Genomic DNA, 15,716 nt, shown 5'->3' with positions numbered 1-15,716 from the left:
CAGAGACCTAGGCATTGAGATGTTGGATGACCATCTCCTCAAACTCAACAAGAACTTCTACAAAGGACTGGATCAAAATGAAAGCCCGCTGAGCAGCAAACTTGCCAACATCTCTGCAAACCCATTTGACAGCTACCCGCGGCCCATCAAAGAACTAACCTTGTGAAACTGAAACAGCAACGCAGCATCAAAAAACTCATCACTGCCTGAAGGCAAACGCCGCAGGTACGCAAAACTCACCGCTGCCTGACGGCATAATCGCCTCGGCAAGCAACCAACACCCTTTCACTGTCTGATGGCATAATCGCTGCGGCAGGCAACCAAAACTCAACACTATCAGAAGGTAGTAGGAAGACAAAGACAAGACTCTCTGAGGAAACATGCTGACAATTCTGCAAACTCAATTGACCGCTACCCACGGCCCATCCACTGTCAGAAGGAATCTGACAGACGAAACAAGACGTGTGCGATGAATGATTTTCCTGCTGGAAGCTTTAACCTTTCAAGGATGGATGGTCACAATGATGTGCAATTAACTGTACTACTGCTTCCGGTGCAATCCCCAAAAACTGGAGTTGCTGGTTTAGTAAAGCAAGCCAGGAAGGATGCATCTTCACCTTCTAAATCACACTTAGCCTTGGAACACTTTTTTGAAGAGACAAACATATTGAAGATGTTCATTGTTGACACAAATATGACTTTTCAGAGACTTGAAGGAAAGTGGTACGTTCTTGACAGAAGAGTGACTTTGTTTTGTTCATCCTCTATCAGTGTGAATAGAAAGAGGAGTGAAAAGGGCTAAAGAGACGGGGGTATGTTCCACTTAGTAACTCATTGGGACACAAGAATCTAAATCTCCCAGACTGCAACATGTCTACTATTTGGGGCAAAACAGAAGCTCGTTCTCTTAAGTATTGGTTCTACTGCGGGGATATTTAGACCTTGCTATTGCAGTCACAAAACGCTTACAACACACACCCACACAAAGAAAAGAAAGACCTTGAGCAGCCTTTAGCTTCTAAGCGTATAGAAGAGACCCCTCACAGCCACAGAAACTGTCATTAAAGAATATGTTTACTGTGTGCTGCTCATCATCAATGCTTTCCCCAAGGAAATAGGGTCACCTGCATTAGCATGTAGATTGTTGACAGCATAAGTCTACATGTCTTGTATAATGAAATCAGAAATATTCAGGTTTAACCCTGACTGTAAATGTCTAAAATGCATGAAGGTAACAGAGTCATAAGGGCTAGTGGGAGGTGTCCTCAGTTAAAAATACTGAAATGTACAAAGAAGTGATAGATGGTGTGCTTGAATTGATCTCAGGCACTGGCAATAAGTTAGGGCCACATCCAATCCATCAATATTTTGCACACCATGCTTCCTCAATTTGGATCCAAGCATGTGCAAATCAGTCTTGATCATGCTCCAGTAGGAACAGTTCAGCCCAAACTGACAGGCCAGATACTCTCTGAAACAAAACACAAACAACTCATGATCGGTTTCGCCATGGTAGAGGCTCTTCAGTACTGTGCAGCTTTGTTCCAATGGTACCGTGATCATGGAAGCTCAGTTAAAAAAATATCAAGGTAATTCCTATAAATGTAATGTGTAGTGTGTTCCCTGTGCATAGTAAAACACTACAGACGTTTTAGAATCAAGTTATGGAGGTTAACATGTTTCCTTGCCCATATTTTGACAGCAATTTAACCTGGAAGATCAGACAGAGCATCCGAATGAGAATGCCTCTCACGTGAACCTGGATCCCAGATACGTAAACCATACCATCATTATTATTAGAGTGCTGTGGCATTTAGTCATGGGCCAAAGAAGCAAGGCAACTGCCATTCTGATCTAGGAATTGTATAAATGGCAATGTGAACAAGCATTGGCATTGCTAATTGGTCTCACAATTTTCATAGTAGGTGTGACGTTTGTCTGTGTGCCCTTAAGTGTATCAGTGACTCTGCCTGTGTCAGTATGTTTATAAGCATCTTACTTGCTAATTCTCCCGGTAAAGTCCCCTTTGCCTGCAATGCTGCCTAGCCTCTCTGTGCGGAAGCGTGAGAGTGATGCTGTACCTGCTCCATCTTTGGCAGCAATGTTTAAATTTAGTGGGACGGTGGTGTTACAAAGTCCAGATTTCAGTAAAAGGAGGGGGCACTTTGAGTGGGCCAAAGCCCTCACAATCTGGTTTTGTAACCAGTGCTTAATTTGAACCAGTGGTTTCTGGTGCTAGGCACCGGCACTTAAGCATCAAAATCGGTGCTTATGATGCGAACACGACCCAAAAGTATTGGAGCCCTTTTCATGAGCACCAGTTAAGGACTCATTACGTTTTTGTTGGCACTGGGAGATTAAGGGATTTGACCAGAATCACAGGATGTTGAGCCTACGTCAAGTCTCAAACCTGATTACCCAGCTCCAAAGTTGGCATATCTGGCCATTACGGCACATCCACTCCCCACTTTTATGGTTTCATGGTTAGCAGTTAGTTCTGTTATAGGCAGGGTGACCTCAATCATGTGCCTGTACGCAAACATAATTAAACCATGGTAATCCGCTATTGGATCAGACAGTCTTACAACCTGCCGCAGCAGGCATTGCTGGCCATTAATGGCCCACATCAGCATTCTAGATATGGAAATAACAAGCATTTGCAATGCAATAGGTCTCGCAATACTGAAAATTTGAACTATTGCTGCAGTAAATAATAATGCACTGCCAATAAATCAAACTTTCAGCGAGGCCTATTGCATTGCAAATGCTTGTTATATCAAGGTTTTGGAAGTTTGAGCTTTTCTTCCTTACCTTCTCACTGTATTTAGCCTATTTTATTAGTAGATTTCCATATATAGCCATGGTGCGAGTAAGAAATTAAGTTACTGGTTGAATGAAGTAAACCCATTCTCAAGAAGCAACCACAATCCTTGTCACAGTGAATTCACAAGTAAACCCCCAAATTAGACTGTGCCCCGCCCACTGGTAGCTTGGCACAGAGCAGTCAGGCTTAACCTAGAGGCAATGTGTACAGTTTTTGTGCAACACTTCAAACTATCTCACTTCTGAAACAGTTTCTCGCAAGAGTTTCTGTTTTGTACAGAATGAATTGACAAATGTAGCATTTTACAGGTCTATTTTATAACAGTTTTTTTTATTACAATGAAAATTAAGTTAGATGTGACACACATTTTTTAACATTGGATTACACATGTTCAGCAGAAAACCAGGGGCATGCCTCCTGTTAAATTAAAACACCAACACAAAATCCAATAGAGACTATAGCTTTTCATCATTTATCGAATTCCATATACTGGATGAACTTGGGGCCACATGTATGACCATTTCATTTGGCCACTCATAGTTTGCAAGTTCCAAGATGAAATGTACTAATGTGTTTCAGACCCGTTTAGCGATTCCCAATGGGGTCGCAAATTACCTACCTGATTGATATTCATGAGGTAGATTGCTATTTGTGACCCTTTGTGAATGGCCTGTAATCACAGGGATGGTAGTCTGCTGGGGTCAGCAGACCACCATGTCTGTGATTCCCCTTTAAATAAAGCAATGTTTTGCTTAAATGCAGTCCGTTTTCTCAAAGGAAAAATTAGATGCATTTAACAAAGAAAAATGAAAAGTTCCCTTTTCATTTTTTAAGAGTAGGCTGTGGTGCACGTTTCCGCTACCATTCACAAAGGGGAAGAGGCCCCCTCTGGACCCCTTTCCATTTGCGACTGGCTTACCACCTACTTGAAGTAGGCGGTAAAGTACAATTGTTTTGAAACCACATTCCGGTCGTAATGCAATCGTATATCCCCCTGCGACTCGCTATTAGGAAGGGACGTCCTTTCCTAATAGCGACTCGCAAGCCCTATTTTGCAAGTTGGTAATACTGGTTTGCAAAATAGGGTTGGTAATTGGCAATAGCCGTTTTAGTGGTCGCAAATCGGCTGAATCTTCATTCGCGACTTCTAAAAATGGTCGTACATGTGCCCCTTGGCTGTATTCAAACCATTTGGGATAGCTGGAATTTCAGCTGGGGCTGGATATGAATATGATGAAGGAAACAAAAGGGTGTAGCTGGACTCTTGATTAAAAATATGTAATGGCACAGTATACAGGTGAGACTTACTTTCAGTTTTAATAAAGATGTCTTTGTAATGAGCATGACTGTTTGTTTTACGCAGCTCGGAAAAGAAGCCAGCCTTTTGAGCACTGAGGAACTCAGTAACCTCACCACAGAGCATCACCCCAGTTGCCTGAACATCAAGTACAACATAAATATTTCCTACTCACAAAAGATGGTTGGTGTGAGTGGCTCGCTCTCCATCTCGCTGACAGGGTTCCATGCCAAGCAGCTGTAATTACCAATGTCCTCTTTCATGACAGGTGCGATGAAAAGTGTGTCATTGTTTGGTGAGAAGGTGTAGCTGGGGCTGGCATGTAGGGGTTGCCCATTCTTTAGCCACTGGTAGGAGACCCGTGTCCCATTCCGAACAGAGCACACCAAGGTCATGTTTCCTACATACTCCACAGCCCCGGAGGTGGGCTCACTTCGAATCACAGGCTTCGTCACTGGAACTGCAAAAGAAGGGCACAGTTCAGTTTAATATTCAGTTCTGATATGTAGCAGTATATGTACCGAGTGACTTGTTTAGGTGTCTTTGGTGCTAATTTGCTAAATTTCATGTGGCTATTTATGTTGCCATCTTTTTACCCGGTATTACAAGAGGTATTTCTAATTCTATGTATATAGCCCTTACTACCCCTGACGAGGTTTCAAAGTGCTTTTCTGCAAGTAGCAAGTTACTCCAGAACCCAAAAGGATTAGTCGTAGATTAGTATAGGGAAATATGAGTTCATTTGAGTGGTGTACATGTGAGATTGTTAGTTGGATTGAATAGGATAATGCATGGACAGAAGAGGGCAGAATCTTGAAAGTGTTATTCCGTAGATCATTTTTTAAAAAAGACTTTATTTTAGAAGTTTTCTATAGGGATGACCAGACCCGGGGGTATCGGAGCGCTTTGCAACAGGAGGGGAAGAAAACATAAAAATATACAGTTTGGGAGTAGGATAAATGTGTTCATAAGTGTTCACGGAGACAAAAGAAAAAAAACAAAAAAAAAAAGAATAATTGCGATGCGTCTGAGGTGCCCCATTGAGGTGGAGAGATCTAGTGGCCCAGGGTGCGCCGTTGAGGTACAGAGGGTTAGAGGTAGTCTCGATACAAGGAAAACTTTTTTTCTTGGAGGATAAGCATGATCATAAGTGTTCGAAAGAAAACAATTGTGATGTGCATCCGGGGTGCGTCCTTGAGGTCGAGAGGTCTGAAGGTCCAAGGTGTGCCGTTGGGGTGGAGATGGTTAGAGGTAAGATCGATACATGGACACAGGGTAGGTCTGCAAGATATCCCTGAGCGACGATGGAGCAAGCCGAGCGGGAACAGAGAGAAAATGAGGTAGGTAGTGGATGTGTATTCCCAGGTGTCTAATGTTTGCGGTCTTGAGAGTCATGGATTTCAGTTTGGGAAGGTCCGGTTGCTGATGAGGACTTTTAGGAGACTTTTGAATTTCACAAAGGTGCCGCTCGTGTAACGTGAAAGACTGCGGACTTTGCTTGTGGCCGTACCTGGGGCATCTTCAGCAGCGGAGCCCTCTGACAACCCTTCTCTGTGACCTGGGAGCATTTCGGCTCGGTTACCACCGCCGAGGGAGAGAGACAAAGGCCACCTGCATAGGGAGCGGGACTGCGAGGACCAGAAGTGCTTGCGCCGTCCACCGCGCGCACCTGGTTCCTCTTCCCGCCCCCTCCTCCCTCTGACCTTCCTGCAGGCACTAATACTCCTCGCGGCCCCCGCTGGTGCGGGTGCCGCTCGTGTAACGTGAAAGACTGCGGACTTTGCTTGTGGCCGTACCTGGGGCATCTTCAGCAGCGGAGCCCTCTGACAACCCTTCTCTGTGACCTGGGAGCATTTGGGCTCGGTTACCACCGCCGAGGGAGAGAGACAAAGGCCACCTGCATAGGGAGCGGGACTGCGAGGACCAGAAGTGCTTGCGCCGTCCACCGCGCGCACCTGGTTTCTCTTCCCGCCCCCTCCTCCCTCTGACCTTCCTGCAGGCACTAATACTCCTCGCGGCCCCCGCTGGCACGGGAGCCGCTCGTGTAACGTGAAAGACTGCGGACTTTGCTTGTGGCCGTACCTGGGGCATCTTCAGCAGCGGAGCCCTCTGACAACCCTTCTCTGTGACCTGGGAGCATTTCGGCTCGGTTACCACCGCCGAGGGAGAGAGACAAAGGCCACCTGCATAGGGAGCGGGACTGCGAGGACCAGAAGTGCTTGCGCCGTTCACCGCGCGCACCTGGTTCCTCTTCCCGCCCCCTCCTCCCTCTGACCTTCCTGCAGGCACTAATACTCCTCGCGGCCCACGCTGGCGCGGGTGCAGCTCGTGTAACGTGAAAGACTGCGGACTTTGCTTGTGGCAGTACCTGGGGCATCTTCAGCAGCGGAGCCCTCTGACAACCCTTCTCTGTGACCTGGGAGCATTTCGGCTCGGTTACCACCGCCGAGGGAGAGAGACAAAGGCCACCTGCATAGGGAGCGGGACTGCGAGGACCAGAAGTGCTTGCGCCGTCCACCGCGCGCACCTGGTTCCTCTTCCCGCCCCCTCCTCTCCTCCTCTATTTTAGCTCCGCCCTGAACGCGAACGCGGGACGTACGCGGACGAAGAAGCGGGCCAAGACCGGGCCAAGAGCGGGCCCGTTTGTGCCCGTTCGTGACCAGGAGTGACCGGACCGGGCTACCCCCTTAACCTGTACAAGCCCCTCCTGCTATTTTGACAATGGTCGGCAGAGATTCCAGGATTAAATCATCGTTAACTGGAAGTCTCTCAACCGCTGGTGGTATGGAAAAATTTCTTATAAGGGCCAACAACATCATAGACAAAGAAATTGTCATCTTGGAGAAACGCCTATCAACTGAACTTATTTCTCTTAAACGCTCATCTATAGGGCCCCTCGCCAATGCCAAAACACCTACCAGAATTAGTGAACATTCTAGCCATATGGTTGATTCGCAGCCTACTATTCTGGAGGTAACACCCCCGCTAAGTGTAGACCCCGACACCATAGTTAACTCAATTGCTACTGTAGCGGATATTAACCCCGCTCCCGACAGTAATAATGTTACTATCCTGTCTAACTTTGAAGAGAGTATTATTCATTTTAAGAGTCAAGGAGAGAGGGAAGACGCTATTAGGAAGCGGAAAAGAGTATATAACAAAAAAGAAACCAAATTGGGAAGATCTGCCAAATCAGCTAAAGTGCGGGGCGAGCAACCCCCGATTACCAATCCTCAAGAAGTTACTCCCCTGGGAAGTGAGGCGTCTATGGAGTGGGTCGTGGCCTTACTGAAATCAATTATATCACCGCTAGAGGCAAAATTGGATAGGTTGGGTTCTAGAATATCCAACATAGAGAAAACCACTTCTTCGATCCTAGCCATTTCTAGTAAGCTCAAATGCCAAAATACCCCTCCTATCGTCCCAACCCCCCCAGTTCCTCCTCCTCCAAACCCGAACCAACCTATTATCCCCTCTTTAGTAAACTGTCTACCTACCCCCTCCATGCCCAGCAATACAATCGACCAGCAAGTGGCGAGTCACCAAGTTAGTGAGTCTAATCCACCGGTGCATATGGAAGAGGTAAATCAGGGATCCCCGGCCAACGAACATAAAACCCCTAGACGTAGACGGCCTGATCTCCCGCCGGAAGCTAATCGGTTTACAGTTATTCTAGCTGGAGTTCCACCATTAGAAAAAGGGGAAACAGAAACCTTTAGTTCCTTGAAAAGCAAAATTATCAAATGGCTTAACTGGAATAGACCCCTCCCGACCCATTTACATAACAAAATCATCATGGTAAGGAGGGTTCCCTGGGTTGGTAAGACTCCTAAAACCATCAACGGAGACTGTATTACCGTTAGCTTTAGAGATCCCCGTACGGTTACCCATATCTGTGTGGGCTTCAATAGATATTTTGATTCCACTATTCAGACCCTTCCAGTTTCCTACTTCTTCCCACCAACTAATAATTTTCACCATTCTGGAAGAGGGGATTGGTCTGTTGTGGAACGTAGGGGCAGGCAGCGGCCGTTTGACATCAGACCCCCAAGGCTACCCCAATACACGCCCCAACCCTACCCCTTTTCTGAATACAATCGTTATGGCTGTTTAGAAGGCATGGAGGGAGTTGATTGACTACCCCCTGACGTTCTATCTCCTGAGCTGATTCCTGTCAGTGGAGACAGAGAAGCCCCATCTATTTTTATACCACCGGTCCAATGCATGGTAACTGCCACTAATATGCTATCTATTCCATCTGTTGACCCGAAGATAGTCTACCCTGTACCTCATGTCCTGGGACCTACTGATGTGGGTCATGCAACACCATCCATCATAGTTACCCCCACTGAACTGGTACAGGTCCCCAAGCCAGTACCTCATGTCCTGGGACCTACTGATGTGGGTCATGCAACACCATCCATCATAGTTACCCCCACTGAACTGGTACAGGTCCCCAAGCCATCAGGATACTCAATGGCAAGTTGGAATATTGCAGGGTGGCGACAAAAAGTTGTAGCCCTGGGATGGAGAGAACACATCTCGGACTTTGACATTTTGTGTCTGCAAGAAACATGGTCTGTGGAAGATATTCACTACGATGGTTTTGTCTCTTACAACTGCCATGCTGAAGAATCTGTTATGGGGAGGGCTAAAGGCGGACTTCTGATTTTACTATCTGTCCACCTCCCTGTACATGTAAGAAAAAGCCATCAAGTGGGGTCCCATTCGCAGATATTGGAAATAATGGTTAGTAGGGGTAGAAATATTCTGCTGATTAACCACTATAATAACACCTTTGACCCAACCAGTACCTCTGTTGTGGATGAACTTGAAACAGCCTTAGACTCAATTTTCTATAATTCAGCCATATCCTATGATATTATATGGGGGGGAGATTTTAACATCAGAACCTGCCCTCTCTCTTATACAACAGCTTGTGGGTATGATGGGGACAATGGGGAGTACTCATTACACTTTTTACACTCCCCCTATGGTACTTCCCTCAACAACCTTATGTTAAAGTATGACATGTCCATCCATCAACATGCACCTGATAATGAGGGTAACATGGCCCCAACTTTTACGGGGAGGAATGCTGTTTCTATTGTCGATTATTTGCTCATCTCAACCCGGATAGTCCCGCATTGTACGGTCCCGTCCATCCTTGATCTTGGACTGAGTGACCACAATGCTCTAACTATGTCCATCTTTTGTGAGATCACTAGGAAAGAATTTACCGGTAGGGTTGTAGATGACATTATCCCATGTAGGCCAAACGGGATACGTATTAAGTGGTGTGGGGAAAAATCCGAGAATTTACATCGTAGTGTTGTGAAAGCCTGTCTAAAAACGATACTCTGTTGTCTCGAAATTGATGCCCCACCTGATTGTACTGTAAATAATTTTGAGAAACTGGGTACCATAATCAAGCAAACCCTTACTACCAAGAAGGTCCCAATTAATAGGGAAACATTGGGCTGGTTTAACCAGGCCTGCACTAAGGCTTTAAAAGCCCTTAAGCTTGCCCTTTCCAACCTGCCTAGAGACAGGGAAGCTGTCAAACACTTGAGGGCCAATTACAACATTGCACTAAGAGACAGGAAACAAGAGCTTAGAGAACTAGCCTGGGATGATTTGAACAAAGCAGCAGCCCTCCGGGATAGCAAGCTGTTCTGGAGTACTATTAATAGCCCATTTCTCCAAAAGGAAGAATTCCCAGTCCTTACTGCCCAAGTAAGCGAAGATAGTTGGGTTTTACATTTCTCAGGGATTTTTGATCCAACTGGAGAGTCTAATGATAACATCTGTAACAATCTCATTACTCCAGTTGAACCCCTGGGAATCATGATTCATGAAGTAGACTTGGCTATAAAGAACAGTAAAGGAGGGAAGGCACCTGGCCCAGATGGGGTGCCAATTGACCTTTATAAATATGATTTGGCCCTCTGGAGTCCATTACTAACCTTAGCGTTTAATGCCGCTGTGGATAACAAGACCCCCTTAAGTTGGGGTGAATCCATTATAATTCCTATCTATAAGAAGGGGGATAGAGGAGAGGCCAAGAACTACCGCCCTATCTCCCTTCTGGACTCCTCACTAAAAATTTTGAGTAGGGTCTTACTATCACGATTGGAAGAATGGGCTATAGACAATAATATTCTCGCCCCATCCCAATATGGCTTTAGAAAAGGCCTTGGTACTATAGAACAATGTATTAACCTGAATCTTTTAATTGGAAAATACACCAAGGCCAAACCAGGATCTCTGTATCTGTGTTTTGCGGATCTTTCTAGCGCCTTCGATCTGGTTGACCACACTTTGTTGTGGTCAACCTTATTGGGTATGGGTGCCCCCCCTGCTATTATCCACTTCTTAGCTAGACTCTATTCCAATTTATCGGCCCAAATTCGTTATGGACCAGCGGGGGAGTGTACAAGAAAGATCAAGGTAAGATCCGGCATCCGACAGGGATGTGTTTTGGCCCCGTTGCTTTTCTCGCTCTTTATTAATTCAGTTGAGCAAGATTTAAAGAAAATCCAAGCTGATGCTCCTCAAGCAGGAGGTCTTCCTATACCGGTATTACTCTATGCCGACGATACTGTTTTACTTTCTAGGACCCCTATAGGTCTTCAAAAATTGATGAATGGTTTTTATGATTTTATCCAGGGGAAGAAACTTAAAATTAACAATTCTAAAACTTTTGTTATGGTGTGTGGCAAAAAGGTAAAACATCTTAAACCCTTTTATTTTAAGGAAAACCGTATTGAGACTGTTGATAATTTTTGTTACCTGGGTGTTACTTTTAATAACAGAGGTTCCTGGGTCCCAGAACAAACTAATGTGAAAGCAAGAATGGGGAAAGCCTCCCTAGGCGTCTTTCGCTTTGCTTCAAAATTGGGAAGCCGCCGTATCATAGATATGTTGAATATATACAAACATAGATGTACATCGATAGCATTGTATGGTTCAGGGGTTTGGGGACATTGTAGTGTAAAGGCCTTGCAAACTACGGAAAATATATTCCTCAAACGGTTGCTTTGCCTCCCATCCTCGGCATCTACTGTTTTAACGCACATGGAATTAGATCTGGACTATTTAGCTGACCTAATCGAGCAGAGGCCACTGTTGGTCTGGAAATCCATTTTTACCAAGTCTGAAACTGCCTTTACTAAAGATATTATTAAGGACTGTCTATTGTTAGAAAAAGTCTCTAACATTCCTTGGCTAAAATATGTAATTTCAACTGTTAAGGATCTGCTTGATATGGATGTGAGTAAAGATCCTGTATGTATTAATTCTCTGACCAAACAGGAGGTGAAAAATGAATTCTTGCGGGTCAAAACCGATTTGCGGAAAAATGCAACAAAAGAGTATTCTACTCATGTTTTTTATTATTCCCTTAAAGATGATGTTTCTGGTATACCTATGTATCTTAATGCTATTAGTAGACGGTCTCATCAATTTGTACTTTCAAGACTGAGACTAGGCATTGTACATAATTTGGTTGCTTTTTCCACAATGAAATGCTATTCTGTTACCCCTTGTCCGTGTGACGGTTTAACTAAACAAAGCACACTACACTTTCTCCTACTCTGCCCTATGTACAAAGCTCAGCGCATTTATTATCTTAAACCTATGTTTTTGAAATATTCCACGTATACCGCAGGAAATGCAATGAAGTTATTATTTTCACTTGCAAGCCCAGATTTATGTTTCTTTACTGCTACTTTTATTTTAAAATCTATCACAGTAAGACAAAGTATGGTTTTCCCCTAATTTATGTACTAGGCTTTTTACATTTTATGCTAAAACCTTCTTGCCCAACCGTATGATATGTACTTTCCCTGGAGTTATAGCTTTGTATGTGCACTGTTTTATTTTGTATACTTTTATGATGTTTTTTAAAACAATCGAATAAAGTTTAAGAAACGAAACGAAACACAAAGGAGGGTGTAGTTCTGATGGGAACAGGTATGGAGTTCCAGATTTTAGGTGCGTTTCCTGCAAAAGAGCAGGTTGCGTTTTTTTGTTTGCGCGTTTTCAGGGGAATGAGTAGGAGGGAGTTGGAACTCCTGAGACTTCTAGACTGTCCGGCTATCTTAAGTTTGGAGGTTAGGTATTCTGGTTTCCCTGTGTGCAGGGCTTTGTGCGTGAGGCATGCAGTTCTGAAGCTGGCATGTAATTCTACAGGAAGCCATTTTAGTTCTCTGAGAGCGGGAGAAATGTGGTCATATTTTTTGACTCCGGTGACCATTCTGGCAGCAGCGTTGAGGGTTGTTTTGAGTGGCACTAGGTGAGCGAGGGCTGTCCCGGAGAGGACTGCGTTCCCGTAATCGAGTCTGGATAACACAAGTGATTGGGTGGCTTGTTTTAGGTCCCAGGATGGTATGTGAGGTTTTATTTTGTTGAAAAGCTTTAGGTTGAGGAATGCACTTTTTGCGGAGTTCTTGATGTGATTGGTCATGGTTAGCTTGCGATCAAGGGTGATTCCAAGTGATTTTACAGAGCTTGCCACGGTGAGGTTACCGTTGAGAGCGTCAATAGCTTTCAGCCATTCAGTGATTTGCAGATTTTCTTCCTTGTTGGAAATGAGGAGGAATTCGGTTTTCCCCTGATTCAGTTTAAGGTGATTGGTTGATAGCCATTCTTGAACCTCTCTGAGAGTATTGTTGAGTCTTAGAATGTCATTGAGGGAAGAGGTTTCCAAGTAGATCTGGGTGTCATCTGCATATAGATGGAAGGGGATGTTGGCTTTTTTTAGAATGGAGGTGAGGGGTTCCATATAGATATTGAACAATTGAGAGGATGGATCCTTGGGGGACACCTCTGTTGACGGGTAGAAGGTCAGATGAAAAGGATTTGATTTTTACCCTTTGGGAGCGATTTTGAAAGAAGGAGGAGAACCATCGAAAGACCACCTCATCTGCACCTACGCGGTCCTTGAGAGGCTTGATGAGAAGATTGCGATCCACAGCGTCAAAGGCCGCCAGTAGGTCCAGGAGGATAAGGAGGCAGCAATGATCTGAATCAAGGGAGTTGAGGATGTCATCCACTATGTTAAGGATTGCAGTTTTGGTGCTGCTGCCTTTTCTAAAGCCTGATTGGTGTTGGTCTAGGAGATTAATCTTGTCGATGTATTGGTTTAGTTGGTGGAGGACGCATTTTTCAAGGATTTTGGCTAGGAAGGGAAGGATGGAGACGGGTCTGAAGTTGTTTAAGTCATTAGTGTCTAGGCCTGGTTTCTTCAGAAGTGAAGTGACTTGGCCCACTTTGAGGCAATCAGGGATGATGCATGTTTTTAGAGAGCTGTTTATGATTTCACACCAGAGTGGTGCTAGGGAGAGTTTCAGATTTTTTGTCAAATGTGTGGGTAAGGGATCGAGGGTATGGGATGAGGGCTTGGAGGAGGAGATTAAAATAAGGATCTCGACTTCCGGTATAGGGTCGAAGTGGCTCCAGGTACTTTTTGGTCAATCTCTCACAATGGTTTCGTTTGCAGGGCACCAGTTTTCGCTGGTAGGGTGGAGGTTGATGTCAAGAGAACATTCGATCTTGGAGATTTTTCGCTAAAGAAGTTGGAAAAAGCTGTCACATGACTCTTTGGAGGCCTGGACGTGGGTCGTGGAGTGCTTGGATGTTTGTTTTTTGATGATGTTAAATAGTAGTAAGAGGCAGTTTGGGATGAGTAAAAAGGAGAGGTGGAGGAGACAAGCATCTCTAGAAAGGGATTAGAGAGATCATAGTAGTAAACTGAGGTTTGAGATGAGTCAAAGGTGGAATATATGATGGAAGAATTTAGAAAGGGTTGTTTGGGAGATCACAGTTACAAAATGAGGTTTGGGGTGATCCAGGAGGGGTAGAGGAGGGAAGAGTCTAGAAAGGGTTATTTTGGAGGTCATAGTAGTGGAATGAGATTTGGGATGAGTCAGATAGTGGAGGTAGAGGATATATTGAGAGAGGTATAGGGTGAGACAGAGTAGTGAAATGGAAATAGTGAACTTTTGTCCTGATTAGATGTGCAAAATAGCAATTATGAAATTTACAACTGACAAAAACATTAATACCACGTGGTGCAGTTTATGTTGTCTGGTCCTTAGATCAGTTTTATTAAATAAGTAACTATAATAATGTCCACAGAGTTCAGGCCTGGAGACGGTATGCCAGTTATACAATCGTACCACAATATCTAAGGAAAGGGGTAACATACGCATGCAAATGGCTTATTTAGTCAAAACTCAGTTATAATATCCACAAAACCTGTATTTGTAGTTGTAAATCTATGTAAAAGTTTACTTCAATGATGTATAATATTACGTGGCAGTAAATCTGCTCTCACTGAGGGGCAGTGAAACGGTCGAAGGCAGAGGTGCCCTCAAAGGTTTTTTCAAACCCACAAACGTGTGTATTTGGGAGTATTCACAAGCTTTCTTCTCTGCCCATTTCCATCTTATTAAGAGATTTACTGCTATTGAAGCAGGAATAAATCCGTTTCACTGGTGGAAAAGGTAGGAGGAAAGCCCAAAAAGTGGTGGAGGGTGGGAGAAGGAAAATATTTTCAAGGCTGAGGGAAAATGTTAGCAAGTTTGTTCGGTGATTGCTCGAGCATATGTATGTGTATGTTTGTCCATGCGAAAAATGAATATAAAAGAGGATTTTGGGAAAAGTGTGACTGTTGCAGCATCGGTTGCAGCATCGCAGAAGTGTTCTGCACATTTTTGTAACTTCCAGAGCTTTGAAAATCTATAACCACATTGGTGCAGTGGTTAATTTGTGCTGGTGGTTGGTAGATCCCACTGGTGATTATTTCTGGGACTCATTTGTGTTAGTGGTTGTTGGGGCGGAGTACCGGACTAATATAAACGTCCTGTAGTTTCAGTTCTGGATTACCAAATAGGCAAAGTAGGCACTGGCCAATGGGCCTCACTCCTTTTAGGGGACCACAACAAGGGATCAAAATACAACTTAAAGAAAAGAAACCAGAGACATCAGATTGACATAACAGTTTGTATCTTAAAAGCTCATCTTCTGGCAGCTGTCAGTTTGTAAAACATTCTGGTGCATTGGGTATTAGGAGATAATTTTAGGGGGAGGGGGGAAATTTCGACTGCCTTGGGACCTAGACAGGGTTAATTCATTCACTGTGTAGTTTCACTACAATGCTATGCTTTACTGCATTAATTTACATTGTATCAGGTCAACTGTTTTTTATTACTAATATACATTTCTAGGAGAAACAGCATTTTGAAATAATACTCAGCTGTATTTCTGCAGTGCTGCAGCAGACTACCTCAGATGCCAAAGCTTCAACTGGATGGGTCACGTCCATAAACTGAAAACGCCACCTTGCATTGGTTGATTCAAAGGGTGGATCATGGCAGGTTTCTTTCTGTGTACATTCTTCGTGAAAAACTGTACAGGACCCAACATGGGCACAGGAAAGGCTGATTGCATAGTTTAAGAATCTAATGCTTCAGTTGACATGTTTTCCATTTTGATTGCCAACTGCAATCAGGATGAATTCTGACTTCTCAATAGTCCTGGGCATAATGCAGGCCCTTCAGTCATTTCAGAAGGTGGAAGAAAGGACAGCAA

The 15,716-nt window shown here is 44.3% G+C and overlaps 1 protein-coding gene across 1 annotated transcript in view; it reads right to left on the bottom strand.

Annotated features, from left to right (window-relative positions):
- The window catches only part of HEPACAM2 (HEPACAM family member 2), a 508,644-nt gene that overhangs the window by 363,160 nt on the left and 129,768 nt on the right, over positions 1–15,716 (bottom strand). Inside the window, exon 3 of the mRNA XM_086941874.1 lies at positions 4,297–4,581. Coding sequence (XP_086798000.1) covers positions 4,297–4,581 — 285 coding nt within the window. The remainder of the gene's footprint in view (positions 1–4,296; positions 4,582–15,716) is intronic.

Source organism: Lissotriton vulgaris, chromosome 10 (genome assembly GCF_964263255.1).
Source record: "Lissotriton vulgaris chromosome 10, aLisVul1.2, whole genome shotgun sequence".
In the NCBI taxonomy this organism is placed as follows: domain Eukaryota; kingdom Metazoa; phylum Chordata; class Amphibia; order Caudata; family Salamandridae; genus Lissotriton; species Lissotriton vulgaris.
Note: the sequence above shows the minus strand (reverse complement) of the source record. Positions and strands in the feature narration are given on the sequence as shown.